At 44.2% G+C, this 24619-nt stretch overlaps 1 protein-coding gene across 7 annotated transcripts in view; it reads left to right on the top strand.

The window, feature by feature from the left end:
* ARID1B (AT-rich interaction domain 1B) overlaps positions 1 to 24619 on the top strand; it is a 413931-nt gene that overhangs the window by 309096 nt on the left and 80216 nt on the right. For all 7 annotated transcript variants that reach the window (XM_036249054.1, XM_036249055.1, XM_036249058.1 and 4 more), the window contains exon 6: positions 14328 to 14417. In XM_036249054.1, coding sequence (XP_036104947.1) covers positions 14328 to 14417 — 90 coding nt within the window. The remainder of the gene's footprint in view (positions 1 to 14327; positions 14418 to 24619) is intronic.

Genomic DNA, 24619 nt, shown 5'->3' on the forward strand with positions numbered 1-24619 from the left:
ATTTGTTAAAGAGCTCACAGTTCTCTTGGAACTCTCCAGAATTCAAGAAAAGAACATTCTAGAATTGATTACTTCCATAACCCTTCCTCCCACGGGCTGGGAGCCATCGCTCTGCCATTGTGTGTCACATTTATGGATCATCCCAGTCCCCTCCCCCTCAGAGATTTCACTCTGAGAGTATTTTACTTCCTGTCCCCTCTCTTACAGACAGACCTGAAACAGTGGTTGTACGGTGTGCCCGTCTAAAGCAGATATCTTCTCTGTCGCCCCCGCCTCCTTCCAGCCTATCACACACACAAGTTGTGCCATATCAATGTTTGTCGCAAAATTCTGGCATTGTTTACTGGCCAATGTTTTCATGATCTCATCATTTTAGTAGGTGTTTTTTTTGTTTTGTTTTGTTTTTTAATTTTTTTTTTTTTTGTATGTGCCCCTGGTGGGAACCAAACCCAGGACTCTCTGGTCCGCAGGCGACGCTCCAGCCGCTGAGCCAAACTAGTAGATGGCCAGGGCAGTAGATGTCTGTTATTAATAACTAACCCTATCTTCAAAGAAATGGTCCATTAAGAACAGATTTACTATGGAGAGAGTTTAGCCATGACCCAGATGACATTCCGCTGTCCACGCAGCCAGTCAGCACTGGCTGGATGAAGGTGGAGTGGGGACGTCCTAGCCGGGGACTGGGACCTGCATTACATCCACACATGAGTGATGTGCCCCCGGTGTTAGAAAGTGACAAGCAGAGGAAGATAAAAACACCTGTTCACGAGAAAGACAGTTCAAAGGCATACTCGCTGAACATTTACTTCAAACCTGAAATGAAAGGATTGTTGGTCCAGACCGCCTTTCCCTCTGGGTACCAGGTCTGTGTCCCGCATTCTCAGCACCGCCCGCGTCGAGTCCCTGTGGCCCGAGCTCAGGGCCCAGCCCCTGCAGGCCGTGCCCGTGGCCAGGCCGTCCCCGGCTGTGCTTTGCTTCGAAGGGGCACAACCCTTTAAGCATCGCTGCTGCCTCCCACCTTGGCCGCCCAAGGACCTATAAATTTAAAAATAATAAAGTAATGTGAGTGTTGGCTGCACCTCTGGGAAAATGGAGATTTCAGTTAGAAGCCTTTGATTTCTGTTCCAATATTTTAGCTGTCTGTTTATTCTGAAAAGTTGTTGTAGCCCTGGCCGGTTTGGCTCTGCGGTTAGAGTGTCAGCCCACAGACCAAAGAGTCACAGGTTCGATTCCGGCCAAGGGCACGTACTTCAATTGCAGTTCGGTCCCCAGCCCTGGTCCAGGTCATGTGGGAGGCAGCAGCCAGTCGACCTGTCTCTCTCACATCGATGTCTGTCTGTCTGTCTGTCTGTCTCTCTCCCCTTCTCCTGTCCTCTCCCTCTCTCTTTCTCACCTTCTCCCTCCCTCCCACTCTGTCTGAAAATAAACGGAAAAAGATCCTTGCGTGAGGATTTTAAAAAAAATTGTCTTATACCAAAAATTTAGAAATCTAAAGTTTTATCACAAAAATAAGCTCTCAATATTATATGTAATCATAAATGGGTGGATTTTTAAAGACTTTAAGAAATGGTATATTATTTTAGCACCTAAACTGGCAATTCCATATTTAAACAGAAAATGTATAGAAACCATGTTGCCTACAATGCTGGCATCTTATCTGTGGGCCCCAAATGTATATATACTGGGCTTATTTTCCTCAAATTCCATTATTGATTCCCAAACTGGGTGTCTTTCCCTCCCTTATCCGGCACCCGGAAGCAGCATCAACCTGGCCGCGCACTGACCACGGGCTCCTTGGGTGTGGAAGTGTGGTGCCCGTCCCTGCAGGCCCCGGGCCCCGCTGCGCTCCTGCTGCAGATGCGAGAGGGCCCCCGCGAGGAGCGTGGGTGTGGGCACTGCTCGTGTGTACAGATGAGGGCTGTCCGGACACGGGGCCAGAACGAGAAGCGGTGACGAGAGGAGAGAGGCAGGTGGGACTTTCATTAGAGAAAGGAAACGCCTTGGTTGGAAAAGGCCCGTCCCCGGCCGGTGACTGGAGCCGCGAGGAAGCGGGAAGCGGCGAGCAGGCGCCTCATCTGATCTTTCTCCTGGGGGCCCGGTGGACAAATTGGCAGCCCCGTTCACAGCTTTTTCTCTCTCCCCTTTGTACCGTAAGAACTGCTAATCGGATCCATGCTGCTGCGACCGTGGTTAGTTATTAACAGAATAAAAGCAGATTTCTTTAAAAGAACGGGTGGGGGAAATGACTACACAAAATTGCAAGGTTGTTAGAATCTTAAATGCACAGCAGTCGATTCCCCCCTTATTCTGAATTACACGATGAATACAAGTCTTTCATCTGTCACTATACCCCTTTCTTCAGAAGGCAGCCAAATATTAAGCTTCTCAAACAAAAAAGGAATCTTAGAAAGAGGAAAAATATTGAGGAGGAATAAGAATAGGTTAGAGTGGGATAAAATTGGGTTTTGTTGTTATTAATTTGTCCCAGCGAGAGAAATATAAACTGCCTGCTCTGTTTGCGGTCCCCGCCCCTGCCTCACCTGTCGTCAGAGCAGGTCTCCAGCAGGGTGAGCTGCTCGCTGTGCTGCACTCGGTGGCCGGTGTTCCACTTGCCTGACGGTCAGAACCTACCACTCTCCTCGGCGACAGGGCTGTGGGTCAGGACTTCCGGGTGGAGGACAGGTAAGCTGTGTTTTATCCAAACACACGTGTTCCTCCTCCACCCCAAGGGGATGTTTCTGTACCCCAGAGACCTCGGACTGCACCTCTGAGCTGCACGACTGTGCAGATGGTGTGTGTGCTGCACTGCTCAGTGTAGCAGGTGCTCAGTGGACCTGGTGGTGCCTCGTGCGTTTCCCACCTTGATGGGGAGAACCGAGAGCCTCGGACCCCCAGAGGCGACGCGGCTCCTGCTCTCAAGCAGGCACGTATTTCCTGTTCATGTCCTCACACTTAACGGACTTTCCCTAAAGTTTTGTCTTTGATTAGTGGCCCTTTTTTTTCACGAAGGAACTGTTTTTATCCACGTCGCAGAGCTGCTGGGGGAGTAAAGGACATGTGAGGTGAATGGAGCTGCGCAGAGAGTCCGGCCAGGTGACGCCACGTGGTTCAGGCCCACCCACCTGTAGGGCAGGAAGGAAGTCAGGTCCAGGCCCCCGTCTCCTCTCCTTCCCGGTCACTTGGGGTAGTCCACTCGAAGAACGTGTGTTTTAAAGTTGAGAATCTCCATATGTAAGTGCATTTGGATTCTGGTTTATCTTGCATCAGAGCCTATGGTGACCTCAATAGTCAAGTCCAAAGCTCTGGTCTCCGGTATCCCTGACTCATCTGTCGAGTGCCTGAGTGAGGGCCTTTCTAGTTTCTACCCAAAGGCCTTAATGAGCGTCAGGTAATCCCACCACGAGACTGACTTCCACATGAAATGTATTAGGTGATTTATGAGAATACTTAATTCATAAAAGAGGGCAGTTGGGAAAATGCTGGCTTGAATCCATGGGGCTAAATGAAATAACGATGTAACAAGTTGGTCTTTGTCATAAAAACAAAGTATTTTTGGTAGGACGCCCCCGTGAAGGCCTAATTCTTAGTGGACGCGCCACATTCGCTTGTGTCCACTCCCCCAGCGGCCTTCGCAGCGCTGGGCTGGACTGCAGCGCGAGGTTAGGAAAGAGGCTGCGAGCCCCCAGCCTGCGGGGGGGAGACCGGTGGGCCGGTGCCTGGCCGCGGGTTCGAGGGAAGATGTGGCTCCTGTGAGGCCCGCCACGCCCAGGGCATCCTGGGAATGTGCTCCTCCTGCGACAGCTCAGACCACTGAGTCACCCTCTGCAGCGCGGCTTGCTGGTGAGGCCGGTGGCACACTCCTCATTTCTCTGCAAAGGCAGCAGCAGCCTCCCCTGAGTGTAACCACACAGATTCACACCCAACCTTTCCAATAAGCCTGTCTCCTGTTAATTTCAAGGAATTTGTGAATAAGACCCAAATCTTTGTCACTGAACACCTAATAATACCCCAGTACCCTAAGGATATCTTTTTTGTAAATCCTCATCCGAGGTTATTTTATCTTCATACGGGGGTGGGGAGGGGGGCATGGGGAGAGAGAAAACATGGATGTGAGAGGGACACATCGGCTGGTTGCCTCCTGCATGACCCCAACCAGGCCAGGGACAAACCGCAACCGAGGTACATGCCCTTGGCTGGAATTGAACCCGGGACTCTTTGGTCCATGGGTCAATGCTCTAACCACTGAGCCAAACCAGCCAGGGCGAAGATATCCTCACTGAGGAAGATCGGCCAACAAAACTGGCCCGGTCACCGTGGCTGGACCTGCGACTTCACGTTCACTTTCAGCAGCGCCCTCCTGTGCCAGCGGAAGGCTGCCGTTAGGCCACTGCCTTCTGCGTGTAAGTGCTCAGGGCTTTCGCTTCAGTGCTTACGGTCAAGTTGAACCGTCTCCAATTTCTGTGAGAACTTGTAAGGCGAATCATTGTGCAGCCCAGGCGTTGCTCTCACGTTATCCACTTTCCCCCAAAGTCAGCTGATGGAGTAGAATTGGAGGGGAAGGGTGGATCCCTGGAAGTAACATTGACATCAGGTAGTGTTCGTCATTCAAACTCCAATAGGCCCTGCTGATCAGCTTTGTCGCTGTCACATCTTTGATAACTAAATGCATATACTAGGTTAGTTGATTTCTTAGCTGCAGCCATGTGAAGGGAAGAAATGTTTTTCCTCTGGCCACTGCAACTTTTGAAAAATGGAATTTTTGCTTATGAGTATTTATTACATAGAGATAGAACAGTATTACTTAAGAAGGGATGAATGATTTTTCGTCAGAGGCTCTTGCAGTTCAGAGTTGGTGATTTTGTTCTTAGTGAGTTCCTGTAGTTAGATGCTAAGTGATTTAGAAAGGCATTAACCCTGAGAAGTTCAGCTCGATGAAGGGTTAATGTGGAGATGCGGTTCACCTCCGTCTTTGTTCTCTGCTGCCCCAACCAAGTGTTCGGGTATGACTTAGGTGATGGCGTCTGAATAGTACTTCCAGTTTGTGTGTTTTGGTCTGTCCAAGCACTGTTGGGAAAAATAAAACTGAAAGTAATTCCTTAAGGAAAGATTTACCTGCTAAGTGCACTTGCCGTGTGCGTCGTAGCACCGCCCGCACGGAGGGCGGAGAGTGCAGTGCGGCCCGCAGCGCAGCAGCTCTGGTTCGGAGCTCACATGCCCCAGTCTCTCCCGGTATTTGTCTGTGACCCTTCATTGCGTATGGGGCGTGTGTCGGGCTTGTGCGTCACTGCTCTTAATAAATACCACTGGATGCTTACTGACTTCTTGAGCAAGTATCGCTGAATGTTTCTTTGCCGACATTATCATTTAAATAAGGGACAGCAAACTACCACCTGTGGGCCAAATCCAGCTTGCCTCCTGTCTTTGTAAATAAAGTTTTATTTGTGCTGTTTTGCTTATGTCTTGTCTATAAGTGCTTTTGCATTACAGCAGCTGAGTTGGATATTTGCAACAGAGAACGTATAGCCTGCAAAGCTTAAATTATTTACTACCTGGCAGTTTACAGACAGAGTTGGCCTGTTCCTGATCTAAAACAATAAGGTAAAACTATAGACTTACTGCTAACTTACAAAGGTTTAATTAGCTATTAGTCTGGGCTTGGTTTCTAAAGTAATCAGCTACACAGTTATTTATTTAACAAATATTTATTGAATGCTTACTGTTTGTCTGGTTCAGGGGATATAGCAGGAAACAGTTCTCTATACTTGAGGAACTTCCGTGGTAGTGAGATGAGACAAACAGTAAACAGAGAAGTAAAATAAAAACTGTGGGAGTGTCTAGACTGTTGTTCATAAGAAACATATACGTGTACCTGTTCGTACGTACTGCCCCACCATCTTGTTCTGTGAAGTATGCCAAGCTAGAATATATTCTCACTTCAGTTCATCCACCGTAAGTTAGACATTACTAGATGTGTACTGATTTGCCAAAAATATGCATAAGAGCCTGTTTACATCCAATTCTGTTACATACTAAAATTCCAATGTTACCCTGGCCAGTTTGGCTCAGCAGTTGGAGCGTCAGCCTAAGGACCAGAGAGTCCCAGGTTCAGTTCCCGCTAGGGGCACGTACCAAAAAATAAAAATAAAAGTAAATAAAATCCCAGTATTTTTTTACGAACAATATTTATCTTGATCCAGTTCTTAAAAGCTATTTTTAGTTGGAAATTTTTCCTCAAAACCTATTGAGTGTAAAAATTTAAAAAAAAAATGTTAGAAAAAAGAATCTAAGAGTATGTTAAGAAAATAATATACCAAGGCCAAGTGAGATTTATTCCTGGAATGCAAAGTTGGTTCAGTGTAAACAACTCCATTAATATATAATATACAAATAGTCTTAAGGGAAAATATCATCACCTTTAATAAAATTGAATACCCAATCATGAGTGAAACACTCAAGGAAATAGCAAGGAAGGGATACTTTCACATCATCGTAAAATATATATGCTTTAGTTTTAAAACCCAGTATCTTATGTAGTAGAAAATTATAGAGACATTTCCACTAAGATATAAGCAAAGCAAGGATGAACACTATCTCTACTACTATGCAACAATGTTCTAGAGATGTTGGCCAGTGCAGTTAGACAAGAAAACTCAAAGGCATAAGAATGGGCATAGACAAAATAAACTTGTCTCTATTTACAGATGCTGTAATAGTAAATAGAGAGTAAAACTCCAGAGAATTAATGATAAATTTAAACTGTAAAAGAATTCAGTGCAGTGGCAGCAGAACATAAAATTAACATATGAAAGCAATAGCCTTCCTCTACACAAGCAATAAACACTTAAAAGACATACTAGTAGAGAAAATCCCATTTGTAATAGCAACAAAGATTAAATGCTTAGCAATAAACGTCACATAAAATGTGCAAAACATATATGTACCTGAAAGAAACCAAAGAAAATTTGAAAAAATGAAAGACATCTGTTCTTGAAAAGGATGAACCCAACAGGTCATCAGTTCTCCTTGAGTTAATTTATAACATCAGTGTGTTTGTGTGTGTGTGTATTCCCAGTGAAATATCAATAAGCTATTTTATATGGTTAGACAAGTTGAAACCAGAGTTCATATGGAAAAAACATACATGCTGGAAAACACTGAAAAAGAAAAACTGGCCCTGGCCAGTTTGGCTCAGCGGTTAGAGCGTCGGCCTGCGGTCCAGAGAGACCCGGGTTCGGTTCCCGCTAAGGGCACGTACCTCGGTTGCAGTTTGTCCCCGGCCCTGGTTGGGTCGTGCGGGTGGCAGCCACTCGATGTGTCCCTTCACATCGATGTTTCTCTCTCTCTCTCTCTCTCTCTCTCTCTCCCTCCCTCCCTCCCTCCCTCCCACTCTATCTGTACAAAAGATGGAAGCCACTCGATGTGTCCCTTCACATCGATGTTTCTCTCTCTCTCTCTCTCTCTCTCTCTCTCTCTCTCTCTCTCTCTCCCCCTCCCTCCCTCCCTCCCTCCCACTCTATCTGTACAAAAGATGGAAAAATGTCCTTGGGTGAGGATAAAAGAAAAAAAGAAAAACTGGGGTGGGGTTAGGGAGCTAGCCTTACAAGACATTAAATCATCCTTTAAAAGTAGATCTTTAAAGTTCTCATCACAGAAGATCAAATTAAATTCATTTCATACCACACACAAAAATGAACTCCCGGTAGATTAAGATGAAACCATGCATGTACTTGAAGAAAATGGAGATGAATTTTTCTTTAACCTTTTGCAAAAAAATAAAAAAATAGCTATCTAGGATTTAAAATACAGAGGCAATAAAGATTGATATATTTGACTACTTTTTATAAAATTGTATTACAGAAGGTAGCATAAATAAAATCTAAAGACAGGGACAAACTAGGAGAAAATAATCACAACTTCTTCCACAGACAAAAGGGTAACATTTTTGATATATAAAAGATTCTTTAAAATTTCAGGACAAAGGACTACAAACCCAGATAGAAAAATGGTGGAAAGACGAGAATAAACAATTCATCAGAATAGATAAAAATAGCCTACAGACATGAAAAAGTGGTCAGACTCACTCAGAATTAGAGGAATGCAAATCCCAAAATATCAGATACCGTCTCTCACATACCATACAGGTCAAAACATTGCTGGTGAGAATGGAAATTGCTTCAGAGCTTCATGGAGGGGAAATTTGGAAATACATAACCTTTTAACCCAACAAGCCCACTTCTAAGAACTTGCCCTGAAGATAGACCTCAAATAATACAAAACTACATATGCATAAGATTGGAAACCACCTAAGTAAGTACCCACCCAGAGTACCGTGGTTGGACAAACTATGGAACATTCCCACAAAGGAGTACATAGACCTACATAAAAATGAGGGTAATGGCCCTGGCCGGTTTGGCTCAGTGGTTAGAGCGTCGGCCTGCGGTCCGGAGAGACCTGGGTTCGGTTCCCGCTAAGGGCACGTACCTCGGTTGCAGTTTGTCCCCGGCCCTGGTTGGGTCGTGCGGGTAGCAGCCACTCGATGTGTCCCTTTCACATCGATGTTTCCCTCTCTCTCTCTTCCTCTCCCTCCCACTCTATCTGAACAAAAAATGTCCTCGGATGAGGATTTAAAAAAAAAAAAAAAAATGAGGGGAATGTTATTAACTGATAGGAAGTACTTCCCAGGACATGCTAAGTGAAAAAAGCAAAGCCCAAAAGATGTTAGGATATGCTACCCTTTATGTAAGGGAGAAGATAATGTGAGAGAATATGCAGATATCTTCTCACTTATACAAACAAAATATATAGAGGGGAGAGAAACCAAAAACCAAGGGAGGTTGGTTATTTGTAGAGGGCAGGTGGCAGAGGGACAGAAAGGAGAAATGGGGATAGCGCGTAGCAGGGATGAGGAGGTAACAACAACTCTTCTGCACGTGTCCTTTTGTAGAAAGCTGACTTTTAGAACCAGAGAAGTATCTCACATATCCCCAAAATAGCAAAACAAAGCCAATCAGTATGTAGAGGGAACTCAAAATGGAATACAGGCCCTAATAATTGGCTCTGTTTTTCACAAGGATATAGGTTAGTAACTCTGAAATTATTTTGTATATGAAATAAAATTTAACAAATAAGTAAATTGATTTAGATAATGAGAATTGGGTTTCTCACCATTGGAGAAAGGAGTTATAACCAAGGAACAGGAGAAGGATGAAGTGTATTCTCTAGTCTTGGATTGGAATTAGAGGTATTCGCATAAACTCGTGGTTACACACACACACACAATTAAATACTGAAATACAGGTGTGTGCATGTGCAGGTTAGTGTACATCGATTTCCTGTCTGTTCACTGAAAGGGTCTAGAAGCAATAACACCCCAGAAATAATAAGCAGACCTAGTGCCCAAGTCCTAGTCTTTGAAACCATTCTCCAGTACAACGAACCGTGGCTCCTAGGAAAAGTTGTTGATTATAGGGCTGGGGCAGGAAAAATCGCATATAAGCCTGGAGCACTGTGTGGTTCCCAAAAAGGACTCAAAGGAGCGTCTAATGGCCAAAGCTGGAGCAGTTCCACCAACAAAATCACATCAGTGTTGGATTTCAATCCATAGAATAAAAATATTCATGAATGTACTAGTTTTTTTTGTCTTTATGACATTACTGCAAACTTAGCGGCTTAAAACAATGCCCATTTATTATCCCCTAGTTTCTGTGGCCAGGAGTCTAGGCACAGCTCAGCTGCACCCTCTGCTCGGGGTCTGGAGGCTGCAAAGTGTTGGATGGGCCATGTTCCCACCTGGAGGCTCAGCTAGGGAAGAATCTGCGTCCATTCTCTTTCAAATTATTGGAAGAACTCATTTCCTGTGGCTGTAGAAACGAGGCCCTTGGGTCTGGAGGCCTCCTGCCCTTGCCATGTCTCAGTTCCCAGTCCAGAGGCTCGGCCAGCTCAGAGAAAGCCTGAGTCCTGGAAAACTCAGGCCTCCCCAGGATCATTTTGATTATTTCAAAGTCATCTGATTCAGGACTTGTACCTGCAAAATCCCTTTAACTGCCATATAACATTTTTAGGAGTGATATTTCCTCATTTTTCTTATTTCTTTGGTTGGAAGCCAAGTCACAGGTTCTGCCCAGTGGCTCACTGGTAGGCATTCGGTAGTGTGTCTGCCACAATGAGTCATACGGATAGAGGTCTAGTAAACACAACCAAGTGGGAAAGAAGAGATGGCTCTTCCTCGCAGGAGACTCCTGTTAAATGTGGAAGGAAGGAAGCACCAGGAGCAGACACCGCGGTAGTAAACGCTGCAGACAAGGTGCTCTAACGGATGCGAAAGTTAGTGGGTCAAGTTGGAGGGGACACAGGGTTTGCATAGTCTCAGATATAGCCCCTAAGATACTTATCATCTACAAGAGCAAAATAGTGACTTTACATTGGAGGAATTTGGTAGGCACCGTGACCAGGCAGGTAATCAAGGTAAATGTCACCAGAAATGACACATAAAAATGTCGTGAACCCCTCGACAGAATGAAGTGAGGAAGAGAAGTGCGTGACATTTTGGTGGTGCACCTCCCAAAATGCATAGCCTCATTTAAATCACGGAAAAATAGCAGACTGAACCAAACCGAGGCCACTCTGCGACATAACTGATGGGTACTCTTCCAAAGTGTCAAGGCCAGAGTGAAAGGGAGGAGGGGGGTGGGCTCTTTAATGACTGGAGGAGATAACAGCTAAGCAATGTGATATCCTAGAATAGAAAAAAAGAAAGTAAGTGGAAAACTGTTGAAATTCAAATATGGTCTTCAGTTAACAAAACTGTACCATGTGAAGTCTTGTGGGAATTATATTATGGTTATATACGATACGAATGCTAGGGGTGGTGGGCTAGGGGATATAAGAGAACTTGTCCTACTTTTCTAACTTTTCTCTAAGTCTAAAACTAGTTAAAAATAAAAGTTTTTAAAATAAAAATTGATAGTATAGACTTGTGTTGAGAGTCAAAAGTAAAATGTGAATGTCAGCAAACAGTACCAATTCAGGTGACTTATTGATGTTTCATTTTTAGTTTGTGCAAAATCTTGCCCACTGTTGTATATACACAGTCATTGGAGAACAGGAAAAATGTTTTTTAATAAAAAAATCATAGTAAAGACTTGTGCTGAGAATCAAAAGTAAAAAGTAAATGGTCATCAGAGAACAAATACATAGGTGTAAAGTGGTAAAAGTTACTCCAACTCACAGCGTGGGTATTCCAGGTGTAATTTTTTCCATTGTGCTAACGTCTTTATAGACAGACGAGGGGAAACATGGACTTTCTTTGAAAAGAAATGTTAAAGCCTTCTCATAAAGTTGGATTGTTCACTATGCATGGCAATGTTCTCTTTTAAAATAATAACCAAATTTTGTTTAAAATATTTTACTTATGCAAAACGTAATAAAAATTCATGGTTTTGAAGATGTTTACTTAATTTGGTTGGTGCAAAGGCAATTGTCATCTTTACATGGAAATTGGACGCCAGTGAATCTTCCGTAGCATGTTTTCTGATCATCATCTGCTCTGACCAGCTATACCCGTGCTTATGGAGAATGAGTTACTATTTCCTAGTAACTGCGAAACTGTTGATGGAAAGATGGAGGTGAAAGCAAAGGGGGATTTTCAAACAGTTTGGGCAGATCTGTCTTTACCATGAATGGTGCTTGTTTGTTTCTTTAAAGGATGGATTTAATAAATGAATTTTCTCATGGCTCTAAAGAGATACCTGTCTTTGAATTGCACCAGGCAACCGGTAGCACTGCATGGTCGTGGCGGGATTTTATGGATTCCTGAGATGGTTTTCTAACAGCCTTTTTTATTTTTAGTTGTGTTGTATGCAAGAACAGTGCCTTGAGCGTGCATAGTGTGAGTAGTGGCGTCCTGGGGCGGCATAGTGGGAGTAGAGGCGTCCTGGGGCAGCATAGTGTGAGTAGTGGTGCCCTTGGGCATTACATGGTGTAAGTAGTGGCGTCCTCCATTAATGCAGAATTTCTGTTTGTTCTCACTATCATAAGTCTGTAGGTTGAGCCTGTCGTGCAGAAAGTCATTATAATGTAAGCACTTACTGTCTTAGGGCAGCTGATGCCCTGGGGACATTTTGAAAAGTCTAGATTTGGCTGCAGAGTGCTTTAAATTTCTTTTTTTTTTTTTTTATCCTCACCTGAGGACATTTTTCTGTTTTTTGTTCAGGTAGAGTGGGAGGGAGAGAGAGGAACAGAGAGAGGGAGAAACATCGATATGAAAGGAACACATCGAGTGGCTGCCACCCACACGACCGACCAGGGCCGGGGACAAACTGGAACCGAGGTACGTGCCCTTAGCGGGAGCCGAACCCGGGTCTCTCCGGACTGCAGGCCGACGCTCTAACCGCTGAGCCAAACCAGCCAGGGCGAGTGCTTTAAATTTCTAAGTGGACTGTAGATCAGGGCCTTCGGGTATTTCATAGGAAACACATGACCCAGAGCAGACACATGTGTGTATCTGTAGCCAAGTTGATGACCAGTGTTTACTGTTGAAATTGTTTCATCTAGAATATGGAGTGTTTATACTTTACCTGTAATTAGTTGGTAATAATGCTAATTCACTACACATGTCTAAGAGTAAAATGGATGGTCCGGCTGTGCACTGTTTGTCTGGGTCTTTTATCCATCTGGTTGTGGCTCTGACTCGGGAGCAGTAACCCTCGCGGGGTCACAGCCGCATTTCTCCGTGGCTGTAAAGTCAGGTCTGTTATCTGAGGAGGAGAGTGGCAGAACCCCGAGTGCTCAGGAATGCATGCATAAGTTTTACATTCTTTTCTAAAAGGGAGAAGCCTAAACTCCCAAACACAATTTGAGAATTTTTTATGGTTATATTTTAACTACTATTTCTAGCTATTATCTAACTGGAAACCCATCCCCCCCTTCCTCCAGACTGTCACAGATACAGCTGCTGTTAGTATTAGTAACGCCTGACAGTCCCCAGAGACCCTGGACCGAGCTCTTCCTGGTCTGTTCTCAGCTGCCTGGCCTCACAGGTGCCACGGTGCAGACACGAAAGGGCTGTCGCTCACTGTAAACACCAGGCTCTGCGTCACGACCTTCACCAGGGTGCACGGGCGGGGATCCCAGTGCATTCATTCCTTCTCTGCTCAGCTGCGATCCTTTCCAGCACTGTCCAGAGCCACCGAGGAGGAGGTCCTATGATGTCAGAGCTTGGTCACAACCCCTACCAAGGAGATATTATATGCATATTTCTGTCTTTCCTCTTTATTTTAGCAAAGTGGGGGAGGTTCGAAGATAAAAGAACATGGTCCTCGTGCCATGACAGCTCGTGCCTTGAGGATTGAGCTAAGTTCAACTGCCTTTTCAATGCTGCATTTTCCATCTTAGAGATGCATTTAACCCTCTGAGCCAGAAAGTGAGCGGAGATAGTCAAGTAGCTCTGATGAGTCTTAAATTTCAAAATCCTGTCTCCTGCTCACACATGACTCATTGTCTTCTTTAATTAACAAAACAATACGTTTTCTTTTAATTCATGTTTTCCAACTAAGGGCCATTAAATAACTAAGATTTATAAAATATTTGTTATGCTAGTACAGGGATTCGCGGAGTAAAAGACAGGACTGCTCTGTCAAGGAGCTTACATTATAGTTTGAAAGACAAATCAAGCACACATTGAGTCAACAGAAATCAAGTACATGCTGTATAAGATGCTACTGCGCTATTAGCAATAAAGATCAAGAAAGATGCAGAGTAGTATTTTCTTTTAGTGATAATATACGCTATAGTTTGTAGTCCTATGTATTACGTTTTTTAATGGAGATCTTCTTGTAAGTTTATGTTAAATCTCTGATTAATTACAAAGGTTTTTTTAGACATGGGTTGCTATTACTACATAGACTAAATATTAATCATGAAAGATTGTGGACCACTATGCCGTGCCTGCCCACTTAGAGACTAGTTTAAACTCAGGAGGATGAGTTCCTCCCATCAGTCTTGGATTTTGTTAAATGCAATAAAGAAGTGTGTGTCAGGAGATTTCAGCTACTAATTGATTTGTCTGTGACTTTGGGAACTCATCCAGTAAAAATTGAACTTTTCTGGAGGTCATTTGCTAAATATGTTTATGCATGTTTCCTCTTAGATTTACACGCCAAAAAAAAAAAAAAGATGAAATATCACGCTTTTTGATCTCTTTCTTTGGGGGAGGTGCCTTTTGTGATAAATAAAGATTAAATACATTTATAACCATGTCTTCGTTTTGCACATTTGCAGTATTAATGCATAGAGTTCCTCATCCCCACTCCCCCTCCTGTGTTTTACAGGCAGTCAGATGCCTCCTCAGCCACCTGGGAGCCAGTCAGAATCGAGTTCCCATCCTGCCCTGAGCCAGTCACCAATGCCGCAGGAAAGAGGTCAGTCTTCAGCTTATATCGTCCGTGCCTTTTGGGTTTTGAGTATATGAGACTCATATGAATTCGCGTACCTATTCATAGCCTTGTAAATAATTTTCAAAGGCTATTATGTTTCTCTTTGGATGACTGAAATAAGTAAGAACCTACAGGAAACAACAAATATGGGGAGAAAGGATACTTTCTTGCAGATGGGGTGAAATTTTACCAAAGCTCAAGATTCAAAGGATGTATGTATGTGTGTACAGCACCATGAATCAGTTTATACATAACAGATATATACATATATCTGCTGTTTGATCTAGCTTTGTAAAAATGACTGTTAATGATTCAATTTGCATAGTGGTTCTAAAGAGTAAAATGATAGAGTGTGTGTATGTTTACCTGATTTGATCAATTATTTGTTCCACAATATTTAATACTAAAAGTTTAAACACATAGTAAAACCTTGTGTTATAAAATGATCGAGCCCTGGCCAGTTTGGCTCAGCGGTTAGAGCGCCAGCCCACAGACCAGAGAATCCCGAGTTTGGTTCCCGTTAAGGGCATGTACCTTGGTTGCAGTTTGTCACTGGCCCCGGTTGGGGTTGTGTGGCAACCAGTTGATGTATCTCTCTCTCATTGATGTTTCTCTCTCTCTCTCTTCTCCCCTCTCTCCTTCCTGTTCTATCTGAAGATAAATGCAAAAAAATGTCCTCGGGTGAGGATAAATAAATAAAATAAAATAATCGAATCTTAGAAATAGAGCATCTTGAAAGATCACAGAGCCCAGGCGCCTCAATTTATAGATAAAGAAAGTGAGGACCTTAGAGGTTCTTCCTCATGGCTTCCTCTTTCTCGGAGTTAATGCCACAATCAAGAAAAGAACTTTCCTGCCCTGGCCGGTTTGGCTCAGCGGTTAGAGTGTCGGCCTGCGGTCCGGAGAGACCCGGGTTCGGTTCCCGCTAAGGGCACGTACCTCGGTTGCAGTTTGTCCCAGGCCCTGGTTGGTCATGCGGGTGGCAGCCACTCGATGTGTCCCTTCACATCGATGTTTCTGTCTCTCTCTCCCTTCTTCTCTCTTCCTCCCACTCTATCTGTACAAAAAATGGAAAAATATCCTCAGGTGAGGATAAAAAAAAAAAAGAAAAGAAAAGAACTTTCCTGAGCCCTTGAACATTCAGGTTGTCTTATATGCAAACCCCTGGACCATTAGCTCAGCTCTGCGTGCTGACCTCCACGTATTACTGCCTTTGGCCTTCATTTGTTAGCCTCGGCCTGTTTTTTTTTTTTATCATCCTCACCCGAGGACATTTTTCCATTTTTTGTTCAGATAGAGTGGGAGGGAGAGAGAGGAACAGAGAGAGAAACATTGATGTGAAAGGGACACATCGAGTGGCTGCCACCCGCACAACCAACCAGGGCCGGGGACAAACTACAACCAAGGTACGCGCCCTTAGCGGGAACCGAACCCCAGTCTCTCTGGACCACAGGTCGATGCTCCAACCGCTGAGCCAAACCGGCCAGGGCTGTTTTTATTCCCTTCAGTAGTCAGGCTACTTCTGTAGGTGGTGGTGCAGTGATTTCCACCCAGATCAGTGGAGATGGTTCACAAGCCTACTGCGCCCTTTGGTGCGGGGCCAAGTCACTCCCACGCCTGTGCCTTGGCCTGCCCCCCCCCCCCCCCCCAAGATGCCACCTCCTTCAGTCCCCTTCCTCGCTCACACGCACCCACAAGACAGAATTGGTAGCTAATATGTGAAGGTTCCTGACCCATGATGTTTGGAATTATTTCTGTAAGAGTTATACAGGTGATGATTTGCTACTAATTAGCATTATAAAGTTCAGTTATTTTACATATTAAAAACTCAGTAGCACGTTGCTTAGAAAGTAATGCCAATAAAAAGACAGATTCACCTTATCTGCACATCATTTGTGTTGAAATGACTATTTAGTAGGAATAAAATGAAATTTGAATTGTCTAATACTTTTACATATTTAACTTTTTTATTATAATTTATTGTATAGTTAATGTTTTCATTTTCTTATCAAGGTACTACAGTATCCAGTGATACTATAACACGCTTTCATGATTGTGCAATTGTTGCTCTAAACTTTCCACTGCGACCTCCTGTAACTCATTCTTGTGTCTCATCCTGCTGTTGCTGGTTTTGTGTTCACTCCTCACACACGCCGATCGTCTGGAAGACCTTGCAGAGTCCGTGCATAGCACACTACGGCCGAGCAAGGGGAGTTCTCCCCAAGTACCTTTCCTGGTCATGAGTTGCACCTGTATTGTGTCCCTGGTTCGGGGGAGGGAGGGGAAAGGACTAAAGAAGTTATCCTGCACTGGAAGCCTGCTCAGGCCAGACCCAGAGCGAAGACAAAGGTGTTTGTCACTTCATTCCACCCTCACTGTAACCTTGTAACATCATCCCCACTGGAAGAATTCTCCTTTTGCAAGCATAGCGGATAAGAGGTACCTTATTGAAAAGCACTACAATTCTAGCCTTTATCTCTAAGAAATAAATAGGAGAAACCTCTCCAAGATCCACCAACAATGTCTCCCCCAACCCTTTCCAACTGACACGTGTTTAAGAGATTTGAAAATGTCCAAAACCAAATGTCAAGGACAAAACAACAGTGAGGAAACATAGTTAAACTGAACTTCTAACTCAAATGGATATATTAGCAAGGCAGAAATCTAGGGTTTTCCTCCAGTGTCGCTGTGGAAACTCCTAGGTTGATGTATTTGTTATTTTTTTCCTGATTATCTTTATTTTTTGTAGTGTGGTTTTGGTAACTGATAATGGATACATAACAATCTGGGTAGTTATAATGACCATTTTCTTCAAATAGCAAATAGAAATTTTGTCATTTGCCAAATCTGAACTTACTTTCATGAACATGTTCACCAAACTGGCTCTGAAGACGGGGCTGGAGACCTTGGTGCCTCTTGTTGGTGGCACGACCCATGAAGGGGACTGCACATTTCAGAGTGACTTGGATGATGCTCTGCCAGGTACAAGTTAGATTTCCTTGCAACTGGGTAGCAAGCTGTACATCTGAAACTAATGTTGAATGTAGACTGTAATTGGCGGGGGTGGGGGTGACTGCCGACCAGGATTGTAGCATTTCCATATGTATTTATTTATTTATTTTTTATCCTCACCTGAGGACATTTTTCCATTTTTTTGTTCAGATAGAGTGGGAGGGAGAGACAGGAAGAGAGAGAGAGAAACATCGATATGAAAGGGACACATCGAGTGGCTGCCACCCGCACGACCCAACCAGGGCCAGGGACAAACTGCAACCGAAGTACATGCCCTTAGTGGGAACCGAACCCGGGACTCTCTGGACCGCAGTCCGACGCTCTAACCGCTGAGCCAAACTGGCCAGGGCTCCATATGTTTTTTGTTTTGTTTTTTAATATATTTTTCACAGTGAAAAAAAAATAGTAGCAATAATTTTTTTAATGGTTTTGTTATTTGTTAAAATCTAGGAAGAAATGTTAACTCCTAATGACTTTTGATCAGATATTTTAATGGCATTTAATGCTTTGATACAATAATAAAAACATTTTTCTTGCTTTTTTTTTTATCATCGTCTGTACCAGTAGCATGTCCAGTGCAAAGCAGATCTAGGCAAACACTTAATAGAAAATTCCCCGGTGCTGACTCCCATGTTTGAGATGTAATTTAACTTCATTTATGCCTTTACAGTTATATATCATGCCCCACCCCATCCCCAGTTTAGGAAAATGATGAAGCAGAGAGGAAAAATATATTGATGAGTTAGCATCTTATGAAAAAAATGTATTCTTTCTCAGAAACCATGGATCTTGATAGACCAGATAAGAACATACCTTCTGTACTGCTGAGTGTTCAAATAACAAAATTGTACAATTTCTTTTATACTCATTTTGTTTTAATAATAAGATTAAGAGTAAGATTCCACAATTGTACATTTTTTTTAATGGCAAAGAATCTAGAAACTCACTTGTCCAAAGACACTGCACAGAGCAAGAGACGCAGCCTACATGTGTTTGGATGAACGGTGTCCTGGTCCTCCCCAGAGTCCTCCTGGGGGACCGTGGTACTGACAGTGCCCAGAGCCTCAGTCCCTCAGGCTCGAGGAGCTGAATGCCAGCCCCGCTGTCCACTTCCTGCTTGTCCTTATACCCCAGTCAGGAGGAACGTGTATTTAACAACGGCATACTCTTCATGTCCTGGATCTGGACCATCTAGCCACTGCAAGGCCGTGTAGAGGCAGGGTGCTGGCCAGATTTCAAGAGCAGTGGCTCTCATGGCCCCTCAGTCCCCCACCCACCCCATCTCCAGTTCAGTGTCCTCCTTATCTGGTGGTTCTGGTGTCGAGTTTGTCAAAGGACATCAGTAACACATCCATTTCCCCACATTATACAGAGGTGAACATAACTGAGTGTCTGTCGTTTTATATTTTCCATCTATTAAAGTATATGTGCACGTAAATGTGGATATGGCCTTCGTGGGTTACAAAGAGAAGGGAGCACTGGAGATCACAATGGGCCTCTTTACTCCTCTGGAGCGTCTCTTCTCTAGACTGCCATCTGCTCTCCAACACCAAGCTTGGTTCGCACTCCTGTATGCATTTTATATGGTACTGGGACTGCTTACTAACTTAAAGAAAATTAGCCCAGCCCTGGCTGGTTTGGCTCAGCGGTTAGAGCATCGGCCCACGGACCAGAGAGTCTCAGGTTCTGTTCCCGTTAAGGGCATGTACCTCAGTTGCAGTTTGTCCCTGGCCCTAGTTGGGGTCGTGTGGGTGGCAGCCAGTTGATGTGTCTCTCTCACGTCGATGTTTTTCTCTCTCTCTTCCTCCCTCTCTTCTGCTAATTAAAAGGAAAAAGAAAAAGAAAATTAGCCCAAATTTTCTCGGAGGAAAAAGGACAGAACTTTAGATTAACATTCTGGAACACATTTACCACTGGTTTTTATATTAAACCAAACCTTCTCTCTAGACCTCATAGAATGACATAAAAAAAAACAAGTAGTACACACTAATGCTACCTAAGCACTGTGTAACCCTAATATACAGAAATAGACTGTACAAGAAAACTGTAGCTAACAAGTTTAGATTAGTTTTCTCCTTATTTCATCTTTAACGTAAATTTCTTCAAGATTGAAAAGAGCAATAGGAAACAGCTTATGGCTTTGTTGTGTTTTCCGAGAGGGCTAGGAGGGAATATGGAGAAGTCACCAGAGTAGATAAATAAGTATAATTATTATTAACATCAAAATGATTGCATTTTTAACCCCTGTAAAATGCTAAGCTTAATGAAACTAGTGAATGCTCTTCTAGTTTATTGGATTAGCAATTAGGTGAAACCATTTCAAGAAGGCTTATTTATTTGGACAGATGTAGAGAGGTCAGAATTAATTTTTTTAAAACCTTTTAATTGAATTCCCTTTTAATTTTCACAGTGGTATCTAGTTAAATATGCATGTTAATGCTGGTGGTTTTCTGAAGGTCTGAGCCAGATCTGGGTTCTCAAAAATCAACACGGGTTATTTAACCCTTTTCATCTAGTGGGCCAGCAGGGACTTTCTCACTGTAATCCCATAGCATCTGAATAATTAGAAGGTAGTAATGAGGATTTAATTAGTCCTTGAGATAGGCTGGAAGCAGAGCCGCGAAGAACTTTCCCTCTTGGACACTGCAGACAGACGGCAGGTGCCGCAGGGCTGTGATGTGCTAGGAACGGATTCTGTTGCTGGAGGCAGTTCTTGGGCACCGTTCTGTGACCGAGAGATCTGCACAGAGGTGTCCTGGGTGAAGTCTTCCAGGATTATTGAAAAGCACCGCACCTAACCTTCATTCTTGTCCACCTACATGACCGCCTATCTTTCCTCTCTCTCTACTGGTTAAACGAAGTTGTGGTGACCGTGAGCAGGCTCCCTTGCCTCATCGAGAACCGGCTTTCCCTGAACCAGTGGTATCAGCGTCCAGCCAGCCAGGCGACTCGTGTATTTACTGTAGTTGCGGGGCAAGAACATACACCAATTTTGCAGTTTTACCCATCTCGAGTATTTAAACCAAACTTAGTTCTTGACAGCTGTATGTCAGAAGAATGACAAAATTCTCGTGTTTGGAATACAGTCTTCACAATGATATTTATCAATAGTTCCATTTTAATGAATATACATATGACATTATCCAGAAGTGTGTAGCAGATGGGGTGGGGTCAGGCACTGAGTCTGCGAGTCTGTTTTAAGCATGTTCTCGTGTGCACCATGAAAAGGAAGCTCAGAATTTCTGTCTTTCAAAAGTAGGAATTTTCAAACTTCATGCATTATATAGATTGATCCACTAGAATATGTCTTCATTATTCTTACATTTTTTCTTCTGTTAATCCCAAATATTAACTGACTTGGTATAATTTATTCCTCCTCTTTAATGCTGTATTTTAGATTTTTTTCAAAGTCTAAATAGAATTTTTCATCAAATTTCTAGGCATTCTATTTGCTAAGGGCAAATCTTTTTCTTACTTCTTAATGCCAAGGACAAAGAAAAGCATTCTCTTAAAATAAATCCAGGGTCTTACTATGAATGAGACCGAGCTCGGGGGCCAGAACTGAATCTTGCTTGGCTCTGCATCCCTAATGGATGGGCACCAAAGACTGAACTGGACAATGGAAACAGGTCAGCCTTCACACCATTCAGAAGTCCCAACTCCTTTTAGATCATCGATCAATCAAATAAAACACTTCTTGTTCTTAAATTCAGAAGGCATACCATATTAATAAGACGTCTTTCGATTTTGCCATCGTAGGTCATGTGCTGTGGCGTGAAGTGTTTCTCTGTAGGAATCTGATTTAGCACCAGATTCGAGGTGCCGCTTCTGCCCTGCATCTTCCCCCACATCTTTCTACAGCTCACGTCAGTCCGAGCTGGAGTCCTTGCACCAGAGCCTGGCACTGAATGGATTGTCCAGAGGCTACTGACCACCCCTTCCCCATCAAAACCATGCTCTTCACAACCCAGGAATAGTTCAGTGGAAATAAGTAAAAAAATGTTAAAGTTTTAAATGCTGCTAGCTGGTTTCATAGTGATTTTTACACCAAAAGTTGGTTTTGAAATTTTCTAAGTCAATTTTTTTTTTTTTTTAATCCTTCACCCAAGGATATTTTTCCATTGATTTTCAGATGGAGTGGGAGGGAGGGAAGGAAGGAGAGAGACAGAGAAACAGAGAGAGAGAAACATCAATGTGAGAGAGACACATCTTTTAGTTGCCTCCTGCCTGATCCCAACCAGGGCCAGAGACCAAACTGCAACCAAGATACATTCCCTTGACCGGAATTCATCTCTCCACTCTTTGGTCCTCGGGCCAATGCTCTAATTGCTGAGCCAAACCAGCCAGGGCAAAAATCATTTTTAAAAAAATGTTTTTATTGATATTTTAGAGAGAGATAGAAATGTCAGTGTGAGAGAGAAACTTTTATCCTCTACTGGGGATCGAGCCCAAAACCCAGGCATGTGTCCTGACTGGGAATCAAACCAGGACCTCTCAGTCCATGGGACAACGCTCAACCCACATGAGACACATCAGCCGGGCTTAAAAATCTTTTTTGAATATCTCAATTGACTATGGGTGAAGTTAGTTCAGAGACGGAGACCACCAAGGTCATTGTTAAGGAGCTGCAGTTAGGACTTAAGTTTCTTTCTGTTTTTAGTCTACAGGAACGATTTTGTTTCTTGTCTTCTCTCCTTTTAAGTCTGACTGTGTAGGTGCCGACTGTTTCACAGAGAGCACTGGCTTTTGGAAGACGTTCCGTCAGTCTCCCTTTCTAGTTGCCCTTGTATATGAAGGTGTCCTTATTTCTGTTGTAAACATACTAAATAAAATCATGCTGCCTTCCGGCACAAGGGTGTTATCAGGAGAGAGAGTATATCACTTGCCTCGTGTATCGCTAGGTAAGTGTAGCTGCTCAGTGTTTTAAGGCTTTAATGAATCTGCCCCCACCCCCAGATGCAATTAATTTAGCCTCTGCTTTTAATTGAGGATCCCTTTTTTAATAATCTGTGGCAGATGAAAATGAACTCAAATGGGAGGTTATATACAAGAGAGAATATCTAGAAAGCTGTTTCTAATTTCTTCAGCCTTCGAACTCTGGGCCGGATTGTGGACCGAGCCAAAACTAGTGAGTAAGAAGGAAGTAACAGTGTAGACTTGCATTCGAGTTCTCATTAAATTCCTCTGAGCGTGCTGTCGTGAGAGTGAGTCACACAAACCTGGGGAAACAAGTAGCACATACAATACCAGTCAATTTGTGGTCATTGAGGAAGCTTCCGTCTGCATTTTAAAAAGTTTAAAAGCATGCTTTTGTTAATTTTGTCACATGCAGTATATTTTGAATTGCCAATTTAAGCTTGTTTTTAATAGTTAACACTCATTTATAATTGGCTCATTATTCTTCAGTGAAAGTGTTTGCAAACATCTGGGTCCCAGGTAAATTCCACAGTGGGCCTTGTGTGCCCTTATTTATAATGGCATGTTTCCGCCTGTGCCGGTGGGTCTGGCTCTCAGGGACAGACCATTGTCTGCCTGGTGTCCAAGCCAGAAAACTAAAGGCGTCCTTGATGCCTTCTCTTCCGCATCCGCCCCACACGAGCCATCACCGTCTGTGGACGCTGCCCCTGTGATGCTTTGCCCACACTTCCTTCCTTGGTATCCCCTGCCACACCCTGGCCCGGGTCACCTCGGTACCTTCAACAACCTCCCAGTATCCTTCCTGTTTCAGCTTGTTCCTTCCTGCCCACGTCCATGCTGTGGCCACGTGGTCTTCCCAGAAGACGGCTTGGATTGTGTCATTCCTTTATGAAGGCCTTGAGGAGCGCCCTTTGCCTTCCGAGAGAGGCTGCCCCGTTAGCTTGGTTAGGAGGCCTTTCCTTAGCCGGCCTCGCCTCCCTTTCTCGTGCCCGTGTCGTCCCACCGCCGTCCCACAGTACCCGCCACGTTCGGCCTCTTTGAGGATCTTTATTTAATAAACTCTTCTCTCCCACCCATTTGCCACCCACACCTCAACCCCATCTTTGCTAATCCTGAGTGTTCTCAATAGCCTGGCGCCTGATGGGCGCTTGAGCCGTGTTTGCTGAGTGAAGCACTGAGTGGGCGGTGCCTGTCGCACGTGGTGCCCCCCTGCGAGTCGGGACCACTCAGTGGGCGGTGCCTGTCGCACGTGGTGCCCCCCTGCGAGTCAGGACCACTCAGTGGGCGGTGCCTGTCGCACGTGGTGCCCCCCTGCGAGTCGGGACCACTCAGTGGGCGGTGCCTGTCGCACGTGGTGCCCCCCTGCGAGTCGGGACCACTCAGTGGGCGGTGCCTGTCGCACGTGGTGCCCCCCTGCGAGTCGGGACCGCAGTTACGCTCTGTCCCCAGCACTCTGAGGACAAGGACCGTGTGGCCTCGTTCGGTGTCGTAACTCCAGTGTCTCCTACAGCACATGCTTTTTCTCATTTTAACCTTCAAGGAATTTTGGAACCAAAATATCTGGGTTTAGGCACAGGCTTTACCACTAACTAGTTTTGTGGCCTTGGGCAATTAATTAAATCTCTGCTTCCTCTGGTAAACTGAGGATCAGTGTCCCATGGATTTGTCACATGAGTCAAATGCACTCGCGTATCCAAGTTAGAAATTGCGAAGCACTGTGCAAATATGACAGTAAGCGTGAGCGTCAGGCACGAAGGACTAGGTGAGATGTGGGTTGAAAACCTTTAAGAAAAGTAGTTTCTTCCTCCAGTACAGAGAAACATCGTGCGATTGTCTTTGCGCTCAGCGCTGAATCATGTTTTTGTAGCAGAAACTCAAAGGATATTTGTAAGGAAAGGCCAGATATTTGCCTCCATCTGCCGTCTGGGTAATGAGTCTGATCCCCCCCTGACTCCCGTTTTCCCGATGATCGGCCAGGCCAGTAGCTGAGGGTTTGTGGGTGGGCAGGCAGAACTAAGGTACTGTATTCCATGCCTCTGCCGAGCACATTGTGGGGGCAAGGAAGGAAGGGGGCCATCCTGCCACTTCGCCTGATGGCAGAGCTGGGAGAACCCAGGGGCCTGGGTCGCAGCCTTGAACGGGCCATTAATTCCTGTCCTCCAAGCAGACCCTGTTGTGAGGAGAAGCAGGTAGCAGATAAACACTGGAGATACTCAGATGTAACAAGAATATTCTTTCATATTTATTCTTCTCTCCGA

Source organism: Molossus molossus, unplaced genomic scaffold (genome assembly GCF_014108415.1).
Source record: "Molossus molossus isolate mMolMol1 unplaced genomic scaffold, mMolMol1.p scaffold_m16_p_8, whole genome shotgun sequence".
NCBI classification, from domain to species: Eukaryota; Metazoa; Chordata; class Mammalia; order Chiroptera; family Molossidae; genus Molossus; species Molossus molossus.